Source organism: Balaenoptera ricei, chromosome 20, assembly GCF_028023285.1.
Source record: "Balaenoptera ricei isolate mBalRic1 chromosome 20, mBalRic1.hap2, whole genome shotgun sequence".
Classification (NCBI taxonomy): Eukaryota; Metazoa; Chordata; class Mammalia; order Artiodactyla; family Balaenopteridae; genus Balaenoptera; species Balaenoptera ricei.
Window position 1 is genome coordinate 9489851 of NC_082658.1, and position 11728 is coordinate 9501578.

The 11728-nt window shown below is 46.3% G+C and overlaps 1 protein-coding gene across 3 annotated transcripts in view; it reads left to right on the forward strand.

Moving 5' to 3' along the window:
• Positions 1-6617, forward strand: part of TNRC6C (trinucleotide repeat containing adaptor 6C) — a 133853-nt gene extending 127236 nt beyond the window's left edge. For all 3 annotated transcript variants that reach the window (XM_059908718.1, XM_059908719.1, XM_059908717.1), the window contains 3 exons: positions 634-704; positions 1219-1358; positions 5919-6617. In XM_059908718.1, coding sequence (XP_059764701.1) covers positions 634-704; positions 1219-1358; positions 5919-6279 — 572 coding nt within the window. In that variant the 3' untranslated portion in view covers positions 6280-6617. The remainder of the gene's footprint in view (positions 1-633; positions 705-1218; positions 1359-5918) is intronic.
• Positions 6618-11728: the final 5111 nt, after the last annotated feature.

Here is an 11728-nt window from a genome sequence, read left to right on the forward strand (position 1 = left end):
CCTGGACCCTGGGAGGGCTTAGGAGGGGCCAAGGCACCCTAGACCCTCGGGGATTATCTGGGCCCAGGCTCTGCTGCCTGTGTTTCAGCATCAGCCCTGGGTGCTCGCACACACAGCTTTGTTCGGAGCCAGGAGGTCCGGGCGGGCGGTCTCGGCACCCACTGAGGGGCCGCACCGGGCCCTCGGAGAGGCCCGATCAACCAGCATGAGGGTCTCGATTCCCAGTGTGAGCGCACCACCCCATCCTAAGTTGCAGCCCTGGAGGCTTCTTCCGGCCCCCTGCTGAACTGCGGGGATGAGGGGGTGCACAGGGCATTTAAGAAGCTGAGAGTGAAGCCAGCCCTGCAAGTCTGCTTCGTTTTTGTTAGCAAGTGGGATTTTAGAGCATTGATTATAAAGCTGGGGAGCGGGGGGCAGAGGAGGAGACCAGAACTTCCAGGCAGTTCTCAAGTCTCTGCCGCCACACCCGCCTCCCGGGGGTCTGCAGGGACTGTGGGTTGGTTTCCAGGGGTTGGGAGAGGCTTGGAGCACAGGTTCAGCCCGTGCTGCGTCCGTGTGGTGAGACGGGAGGGCACTGGGAAGAGCTGTCTGACTCACCGCAGCCTTGTTGACCGGGTTCTTCCCTGGGCACAGGTTCTGCCTGGAGTACTGACACCTCAGGAAGGACAAGCAGCTGGCTCGTTCTCCGCAACCTCACGCCCCAGGTACAGGCACCCGGTGGGGGCATCGCCAGGCCTGAGGGCCTTGTCGGTGACCCGAGGCCTCACTCAGGGCCCAAAGGCAGCGCCGGCAGCAGGGGTCATTTAACCATGTTCCTGGTGCATTGTTTACCTTTCACTCTTCCAAGGCTTAAAGAGTGTCCCCTTATAAACAGAATTGCTCACCTGTACCCACTCCAGAACGATTTGGCCTGTGCTCACCTTTCCCAGGGTCGGGGGCCGCGAGACTCTGTGTGATGTGCTCTGGCGAGAGGGGGTCGGAACCAAAGCAGGGTTTCCTCCTTCTTCTGTTAGCCCAACTCAGAAACTATAACTGAAATGTCCAAGATTTTAAATTACACAGTAAGTTACAAGGTGCAAAAGGTTAATACCATAATCATATAGTAAGCCCTTTCAAGGACAGACATCTTCCCAAGGTACCGTGCACCTGGATTTCATAAACGTGTGTAGTGAAGAATTCCCAGGACACGTGTTACCGCCCCTCTGCTTCCTCAATCAGATCGATGGCTCCACCCTGCGGACGCTGTGCTTGCAGCACGGGCCTCTCATCACATTCCACCTGAACCTAACCCAAGGCAACGCCGTGGTCCGGTACAGCTCCAAGGAGGAAGCCGCCAAGGCCCAGAAGTCCCTGCACATGTATGTCCCTCCCCTGCCCCGCGCGGCCCTGGCTGCGGCCCAGTGGTGCCGGGGCTGGGCGTTGTGGGCGAGTCCTGGGGCCGCAGCCACAGAGCACCGCGGGCGGGCGGGAAGTCCGACGTGGTGTGGACAGGGTCGGCTGCCCCCGGGGCCTCTCTCCTCGGCTTGCACTCGGCTGGCCAGTCCTGTGTCCTCAAGTCTCTCAGCCTGAGTGTGTCTGTGTCCTGACTTCCTCTCCTTCTAAGGACACCAGTCTAATTAGGGCCACCCTCCTGACCTCATATTACCTTAATTCCCTCTTTAAAGACCTCTTTCCAAATACAGGCACAGTGAGGTCTTGGGGCTTAGGGCTTCAACATATGAATTTGGGGGGACACAATTCACCCCGTAATAGGTGTCTTGTGACGTGTCGGTTTCTTCTGCTGCTGAAGTGCCGTGGCTTGGCCCCCACCACCCAGTAGGGAAAGGGTCCCCCAAGAGAGCAGGTGTAGAGCCCAGTGATAGAAGATGCTCTGTCCATAGATATCTCCAGGCATACGACACATTCAGGCCCACTGCTGGGCCTTGTAGTGGGCCCTGCAGCCAACTCCTCTCCCCTGACTAAAGGACGCTTTTGATGAGATGTGTGAATAGACCTACTCAGTGACATCACTTGGGGTGTGGGCCCTAGAAGTTAATCATTCCTATTTTTAGCCCGGGGTATAAATTGCACTGACCCTAAATGATGCCCAAGTTTAATGGTCCATTCATGCACTTCCTTAAGAATGTGCTCTCTGCACCGACACAACATAGCTGCTAGAATTCTAAAGTGAGAAAAAGGGTCATGATCTGGCCTTGGAAATAGCTATACTAAAACGTGAACTGCAGGACCATTTCTGGGTGGCCTGTGACATGAAGCCTCCAGCTGCCCTTTTCCCATTTTTTAAAAAAAAGGGAACGCCAGCGAGGTGAACACAGGAAGACACAGAGCTGCTCCGCTCACATGACCCCTGTTCTGCTTTTTTTGTGTGTTTGTTTTGAGTTTTTGTTTTGAGATGTAACTGGCATACAACAGTGTGTCAGTTTAGAGTGTAGTGTTGATTTGACACATTTATATATTGCAATATGGTTACCACCGTGTGAGCTAACACCCACATCAGGGCACATGATTATTATTTCCTTTTTGTGGTGAGAACATTTAAGATCTACTGTCTCAGCAACTTTGAAGTAAAGGATACAGAATTGCTAACTGTAGTCACCACACTGTACACGAGCTCCCCAGAACTCACTCATCTTCTAACTGGAAATTTGTACCCTGAGACCAGCCTCTCCCCATTTCCCACCCACAGCCCCTGGTCACCACCATTCTACTCCCGAATGTTTTGACAAGTTTGGCTTTTTTAGATTCCGTATGTGATTAATATCATGCAGTATTTATCTTTGACTTATCTCACTTAGCCTAAGCCCCTCAGGATTAATCCATGTTGTTGCAGGATTTCCTTCTTTCTCATGGCTGAATAATATTCCAATGTGTCTGTTTGTATCTGTGTGTGCGTGTATATGTGTGTGTGTATATATATGTGTGTGTGTGTGTGTGTGTGTGTGTATATATATATATATATATATATATATATATAACATCTTCTTTATCCACTGATTTGTTGACAATTAAGTTGTTTCCATATCTTGACTATTTAAGTAATGCTGCAGTAAACATGGGAGTTCAGATATCTATCTCTTCAATAGCCTATATTCATTTCCTTTGGATATATATGCAGAAGTGGGCTTGCTGGATCGTATGGTTGTTCTAGTCTGAACTTTTTGAGGAACCTCTATACTTTTTCCACAGTGGCTGCACCAATTTACGTTCCCACCAACAGTGTAGGAGGGTTTCCTTTTCTCCACATCCTCACCAACACTTGTTATTTCTTGTCTTCTTGATGATAGCCATTCTAACTAGTGTGAGGTGATACCTCATTGTGGTTTTGACTTGCATTTCCCTGATGATTAGTGATGCTGAGCATCTTTTCATGTGTCTGTTGGCCATTTCTGTGTCTTCTTTGGGAAGATGTCTATTCAGTTCCTTTGCCCATTTTTTTTTTTTTTTTTTTTTTAAGAAATTCACGTTCTTTTATTTATTTATTTATGACTGTGTTGAGTCTTCGTTTCTGTGCGAGGGCTTTCTCCAGCTAAGGCAAGTGGGGACCACTCTTCATCGCGGTGCGCGGGCCTCTCACCATCGCGGCCTCTCTTGCTGCGGAGCACAGGCTCCAGACGCGCAGGCTCAGTAATTGTGGCTCACGGGCCCAGTTGCTCCGTGGCATGTGGGATCTTCCCAGACCAGGGCTCGAACCCGTGTCCCCTGCATTGGCAGGCAGATTCTCAACCACTGCGCCATCAGGGAAGCCCCTTTGCCCATTTTTTAATCAGATTGTTTGAGGTTTTTTTGTTATTGAGTTATATGAGTTCTCTATATATTTGAGTTACAGGATATTCTCTATATCAGATAGATGGTTTGCAAATACTTTTCCCATTTTATAGGTTGTCTTTTCATTTTGTTGATGGTTTCCTTTGCTGTGCAGAAGCTTTTTAGTTTGATGTAGTCCCACTTGTTGATTTTTTCTTTTGTTGCTTGTGCTTTTGGTGTCATATCCAAAAATTTTGTTGCCAAGACCAGTGTCAAGGAGTTTTTTCCCTATGTTTGCTTCTAGGAGTTTTATGGTTTCAGGTCTTATGTTTAAGTCTTTAGTCCATTTCAAGTTTAACTTTTGTGAGTGGTGTATGGTAGGGGTCCAGTTTCATTTTTTTGCATGTGGTCATCCAGTTTTCCCAACACCATTTATCGAGGGGACTATCCTTTCCCCATTGAGTATTCTTGGTGCCCTTGTCAAATATTAGTTGACTGTATATGTGGGGAATCTATTTCTGGACTCTCTATTCTGTTCCATTGGTCTGTGTATCTGTTTTTATGCCAGTACCATACTGTTTTGATTACTGTAGCTTTGTAGTGTTGTTTGAAATCGGGAAGTTTGATGCCTCCAGCTTTGTTCTTTCTCAGGATTGCTTTGGCTATTTGGGGTCTTTTGTGGTTCCGTACGCATTTTAGGATTGTTGATACATTTCTATGAAGAATGCCATTGGAATATGATAGGGATTGCATTGAATCTATAGATGGCTTTAGGTTGTATGGACATTTTAAGAATATTTTTAATTCTTTCAATCCATTAATACAGGATGGCTTTCCTTTTGTATCTTCTTCAATTTCTTTCATCAAAGTCTTGTAGTTTCCATGGTACAGATCTTTCACTTCCTTGGTTGAATTTATTCCTAAGTATTTTATTGTTTTTGATACTATTGTGAATTGGATTTTTTCTTTATTTCTTTCTCAGATATTTCATTGTTAGTGTATAGAAAGAAATGCAACTGCTTTCTGTGTGTTGATTTTATATTCTGCAATTTTACTGAATTCTTTGATTACTTCCAACAGATGTTTGATGGAGTCTTTAGGATTATCTCTATGTAAGATGATGTCATCTGCAAATAAATTTTACTTCTTCCCTTCCAGCTTGGATACTTTTTATTTCTTTATCTTGCCTGATTGCTCTGGCTAAGACTTCCAATACTATATCGAAAAGAAGAGGTGAGAGTGAGCACCCTTGTCTCGTTCCTGACCTTAGAAGAAAAGCTTTCAACCTCTTACCATTGAAAATGATGTTAGCTTTGTGTATATGTATGGTTTTTATTATGTTGAGGCCTGTTCTTTCTGTACCCTATTTGTTGAGGAGTCTTCATGATGAAAGGATGTGGTGTTTTGTCAAATGCTATTTCTACGCCTGTTAAGATGATCACATGATTTTGATCTTCCATTCTGTTAATGTGGTGTATCCCATTTATTGATTTACATATGTTGAACCACCACCCCTGCCTGAATCCCAGAGATAAGTCCCACTTAACCGGCGTGTACTTTGTTGAGAATTTTTACTTTTTTGAGAATTTTTGCATCTATATTCATTTATATTGGTCTGTGTTTTTTGTTTGTTTTTGTGTGTGTTTTTTGGGGTTTTGTTTTTTGTTTTGTTTGTTTGTTTGTGGTGTCCTTATCTGGCTTTAGTATCAGGGTAATATTGGCCTTATAAAATGAGTTTGGGAGTGTTCCCTCCTCTTCAGTTTTTTGGAAAAGTTTGAGAAGAATTGATGTTAATTCCCCTTTAGGTGTTTGGTAGAATTCATCATTGAAACCATCTGTGGTCCTGGGCTTTTCTGTATTGGGAGTAATCAGCTGATTGATTATTGATTCAACCTCCTTACTCATTATTGGTCCATTCAGATTTTCTATTTCTTGATGATTCAATTTTGGTAAATCATATGTTTCTAGAAATTTGAACATTTCTTCTAGATTATCCAGTTTGTTGGCACATCCTGTGTATTTCTGTGGTATCAGTTGTAATGTCTCCCTTTCATTTCTGATTTTGTTTATTCGTGTCTTCTTTTTTTCTTGGTTAGTCTAGCTAAAGGTTTGTTAATTCTGTGTATCTTTTCAAAAAACCAGCTCTTATTTTTGTTGCTGTCCTGCTCTTTTAGGTGTGTTCTGGGAAACACTACCATCTTGGCCGAGTTCGCTGGCGAAGAAGAAGTGAACCGTTTCTTAGCCCAAGGCCAAGCACTGCCACCCACCTCCAGCTGGCAGCCCAGCGCTGGGACCAGCCAGACGCGGCTGGGCGCCTCGGGCAGCTCCCACGGCCTGGTGCGCAGCGACACTGGCCACTGGAACGCCCCGTGCCTGGCAGGCAAAGGGAGCAGCGACCTGCTGTGGGGCGGGGTCCCCCAGTACTCCAGCAGCCTGTGGGGCCCCCCCAGTAGCGACGACGGCAGGGTCATCGGAAGCCCCACCCCGCTGAACACTCTGCTTCCCGGCGACCTTCTCAGTGGGGAGTCCATCTAGCCCAGAGAGGCCGCATGGGTGCCGCAATCATCAGCACTAGGAAGAAACGCTGACCCTTTCCAGTCCGGGCGTCGCTGAGGACCCCGCTTGACCCGAGCAGCCCGGCAGCCCTTTCGAGTACCTCTGTCCAGTACTGAAGACGAACCTTGGCCGCAGTCCTTGCGAACTGTTCCCAAGACAGTGCGGGCTGCGCTGGGTCAGTGTCATGTGTAATGACAGGATGCTTCTCACAGCTTTTTATTTTGTGTCGTCTTATGTATGTATGGTGTGTTGTCATTTTGATTTTTTAAGTATAAAAGCTGCTTAGAATAGTTCTATCATGAAGGGCACTTTTCAGATTGTGGGCTGGAAAGGGTTATTTTATCAAGGGGGGGGAGGGAGGGAGGGAGACGAGAAAGCCTATTTAAAACGAGCCTGTGACGATTATGCACATTACCAGAGGCGGACCCCGTAATCAGGGGGAGCTGGCGTCCATCACTGGGACGCGGTCCTGGCGGCCCAGACCAGTGAGCCGAGCGGAAGGAGCGGTCTGCGATCTGTTCTCTGTTCCCACGGATCCGCCTATGCACATTACCCTTGTTTCATTACTTTTTCATGTCATTTTTTTTAATCCCAAAAAATATTTTTTAAAAGTTAAAAAAAATAGACATATCAAACATGCAAATACTTGAATCCAGCAGGCCAATAATGAAATGTGAACACTTTCTAAGTCTAATTCTACACTTCCAGGTTGGCATCAGTACGCAGAAACAGGCTCTAGGAAAAATTTCTAAGTTCACAGCCTATGTGTGTGTGTGTTGAAACAGAAGCACGTGTGTGTGTGCGTGCGTGTGCGTGCGCACTTTCTGTGTTCGTGTGTTAAGTGTGTGAGGGATTTAACTGTGGGTTTTCCCTTTTATTCAGTATGTGCTTTTTTTTTTTGGCGCATTGGTCAAACGTTTGTTATTATTAGCTTCTAACTTTGCACTGAGTGTCCCTGCCCTTCCTTTAGCTAATCCTATACATTAAAGAGAATTCATAGGACAGGGCCGGTGACAATTCATGTGTAAATGTTTACTCAAGGACTCTGTTATTGCGTTTAAAAATTACAGTGTATATCTCTGGAGAAATAATATGTATATCTACCTTTAGCAGCTTTTTATTGTGGACTAATGCAAGAAAATTATTACCAGAGTATTGCACCATTTTTCCATTTGGAATATAAAGTTAAAGAGAAAAAAACTCTCATTGAACTGTGGCCATAGATACTTGTAGAGGGTGGATGGTTCCGCAGGAGGAACGGAAACAAGCACTTGGACGTGGGTTGTGACTGCTTTCGGAGGAGCCCGAGGTGAGGGCTCCCACCTGTTTACAGACCTTTTTTTCTCCTTCAGACTTTAAAATAAAAAAATTTTAAAAAGGAATTTAAAAAAAAAAAGAAAAAAAAAAGACTTCCGTCGTAAAGAAACCTATTTTCAGAATGCAGATCCGCTACTTCAGAGCTCTGGGATTGAACAGTGTTGTTTTCCCCTCCGGCCACCGTCGTGGACTCTGTCGACTGTCCCCTTCGTCCAGGTGACGAGTTGTGGTCACTGTCTTGCACACGCGGATGCGCTCTCAGGAAAGCCAGGGTTCCCGAGGGGCAGCTCCACACCATTTCATGTATTTTGTAACCCAACTCCTAGCACTGAAGATGTTATTAAAAAACAAACAAAAAATAAAGAAAAAAAAGAAAAAAGAGGAAAAAAAAAAAACACAAAGAAGAAAGATACCTAATCTCTAACGTGTAGCAGTTACGTATGTACCAAATAATGGACTCAAAGGAAATAGATGTTCGAAGAGTGCTTTATATATTAAAAATTGCTTTATGTTTTAAAAATGATCAATGTTTTGATTGTTTTGCAAGAAAGAAAGACAATGGAGTAACATACCCTTGAGTATGTTTAAAAAAATATATGAACATGTGCTCCCTGCCTGCTTGATCAGGAAACTTGTGCATTACATTTTTTTTAATTAGCTTTTTAATGGTTTTATCAAAACAAAAACAAAAAAAACAAAAAAAAAAAAGAAAAAAAAGTTCCTGCAAAATTGTAGATCAACAAAAGCTGGTTTTATAGAGGATCATGAACTATGCACAAACTGGTTCAAGACTTTTTTCTCAAGTTCAGTAGTGTATTTAGCTAAACAGACCTTCCTCAGAGTAAGTGCATCTCATTGCCATTACATGCGTTCTGTATATTTGGTGTACACGTCCCTGCGTATGTACACCAAATATACGTGCGTGCGTGCCCGTGTGCACCCAGACATACAGCTTCCCATGCTGCATTTAGCATCGAGTTGTAGAAAACTGATATTTTTAAATTGAGGATGGAAGTAAAGAACCTCTCTGTTTGTTTTTGTTTTTTGTTGGGGTGGGTTTGGTTTTTTTCTTTGAACTTTTATTTTGAATTAAAGATGTCTGTAACTCTTGAGATTAAAAGACAAGTTTGTGGCTTTTAATGTTTTTCCTCATAGAATGTGATTGTTGAAGAAAATGCACCGAAAGTTGCTTTCAAAAGTACAACGCTTTGTTGAATCTTAATAAATTGCAATTTTTTTTCTTGCTGTTCAAATAAATGTGTTTTTTATTTTTCAAAGGTGGATGTCATCCAAATTCACTTTGTATGTGTTGGGAGAGAGAGTTGTCCTACTGTGTGTAAGAAATTCCCTGTGTCGTCTTATGCCATCCTCAGAGTTCATGTATATAATTAGATACCCTCCAAGTTTTGGTTGCTTGACTTGTGATCTTATCAATTTGTTTTGTGGTTTTGCAGTCCACACTGAAATCTTATTACTAGTCGTCGAGAGGTGCAGTAGAGCCTAGGGGCTCTCCACCAGCCGCCCGCCAGGACCCACCTGCTCCATGCGGGAACCGGTGTCATCTGGGGCAGCCGTGGGACGTGGCCCCAGCCGAGGACCATTGCTCGCTCTCACCTGTGACACAGTCTGGGCATAAGAAGTATTCGGAGAGAAGGGAGTAATGAAGGTCTTTTGGGGCTTCCATGGTGGCGCAGTGGTTAAGAATCCACCCGCCAATGTAGGGGACACGGGTTCGAGCCCTGGTCCAGGAAGATCCCACATGCCACAGAGCAACTAAGCCCGTGCGCCACCACTACTGAAGCCCGCGCACCTAGAGCCCGTACGAGAGAAGCCACAACAACGAGAAGCCCGCTCACCGCAACGAAGAGTAGCCCCCACTCACCGCAACTAGAGAAAGCCCATGTGCAGCAACAAAGACCCAATGCAGCCAAAAATAAATAAATATAAAATTTTTTTTAAAAAAAGGTCTTTTGTGTTTCCTAGACATGCATTTGTTTCGGTGAAGTAGCCTTAGCTAACTTTACAGAGCATCTTGTACAAGCGCAGTTGAAATGACGGCGCTGGGCAAAGCAGCAGCAGCCTTGTCCCCACGGGGTTCAGGCGGCAGTCAGGACACTCGGGTCTGGCTCTCAGGTCCACCCCTGGATCGCCTGCCATGACCTTAAGTAAGTTCAGCGCCAGTGCTCCTGTCTCGTCAGGATTGTAAAGACAGCCTCTTGAAAAGCAGCCAAAATGTCCTTTGTGACCCCTGCTCAGAGACCAGTAGAGTGAGTGTCTTTTTCTCTCCACTCCTAGGGGCCTCGGCCACGTTTTATCGAGAAGATAGGACCCGGGTTGGCCCCCGCAGGCGAGACGGCGAGCTCCCGGCTCTGACTGACCTCTTTAGAAAGCGGAGGAGGAAAGCACAGAAGGGCCATCATCCGGAGGAGAAACGAAAGGCTAGAACGAAACTCATGGAACTCAGAATGTGGACAGTCGAATGTACTTGACACCCTACCCTTGTACGCACCTGGAGGCACCGACCCTGCCGGGGCTGTGAGCGGCCCTCCTGTAAGTGTTCGTTCGGTGCCCGTGAGTCCAGCGTCACTACAAGGAGTGAGCCAGCCCCACACCTGCCTCTGGGAGAACAAGCCCAGTGCCTCCAGAACATCCAAAGGTTGAGGGAGCCTTCATGGAGGAGGTGGCACTTTCCTCCCAGGCCCGGGGAGAGTAGGGGACAGGTGGGGAACACAGCGTAAGCCGAGTGACCACCTCATGGCCTGGAGTGGAGGCGGCTCCTGGTACCCACAGGTGAAAAGGAGGCTCGGTGTCTGGGATCAAGAGAAAAATCAAGGCTCAGAGCTGCACTTTTTAAAAAAATCATTCTGGGGCTTCCCTGGTGGCGCAGTGGTTGAGAATCTGCCTGCCGATGCAGGGGACACGGGTTCGAGCCCTGGTCTGGGAGGATCCCACGTGCCGCGGAGCGACTAGGCCCGTGAGCCATAACTACTGAGCCTGCGCGTCTGGAGCCTGTGCTCCGCAGCGAGAGAGGCCGCGACAGTGAGAGGCCCGCGCACCGCGATGAAGAGTGGCCCCCGCTTGCCGCAACTGGAGAAAGCCCTTGCACAGAGACGAAGACCCAACACAGCCATAAATAAATAAATAAATAAATAAATAAATAAAAATTAAAAAAAAAAAAAAGCAAGTCTTTAAAAAAAAAAAGATTATCTTAAAAAAAAAAAAAATTCTGGTGACACCGTGGGAGAAGGCAAAGAAAGAAGGCAGGGTGCTCAATGGGTAGAAGCTTGATGTGCGAAGAAGGGACTGTTGAATGGAGAGGAGAGGCCAGGAGGGAGCCATCCTGGCCAGCACTGATTCTAACCGCATAAGCGACAAGATCCGAGGAGCTGAGCACGCGTTCACTCAGGAGGGCATTTCGAGAAGATTCTTTGCAGGAAGAGAACATATGGGGTGGATCAAGGAGAAACCACATAAGAGTCGTGGTGGAAACGTAGTTAACTTACTAGCTTTACACATCAGTTTTCACCGCTTAGCTTGTGTGGGACCGTCCCCTGAATGGCAGCCCACGTGGCAGGCCTGGCCCCGGAGCCTGGATCCCCAGTCATCGTGAAAACCAGAAGCGCATTTCCAAATGCTCCCTAAGTGCGCAGAAGCCTCAGGCTTAAGTGACATTTCACTGGTTCTCCACCCTGGCTGCGTGTTAGAATTATCCAGAAAGCTTTTAAAATCCCAGTGCCAGGGCACATCTCAAACACATTCAACCAGAATCTCTGATTGTGGGCCCAGGCACCAGAGTTTTTAAATCTCCCCAGTTGGTTCCATTGAGCAGCCAGGGCAGAGGCGGTGTCAGAGGGAGCCTGTCATCAGGCTGAGACTGTCGACCGCCTACCCATTGGAATAGCCATTTCCAAGAGTTCAGTGCGTCTCATTTGGCAGTCATAGCTAGCTTTTTGCTCTTTTTTTTTTTTTTAGCAAAACTACTATGTGCCAGGCAGGGTGCTAAGCACTGTGTAAGACTGTGTCTTGTTTCAACAGCCCCATGAGGTGAGGACTGGGGCTGGGAGAGACTGGGAGAGGTTACAGAATGTGCCCGAGGCCATGAGCCGATGAG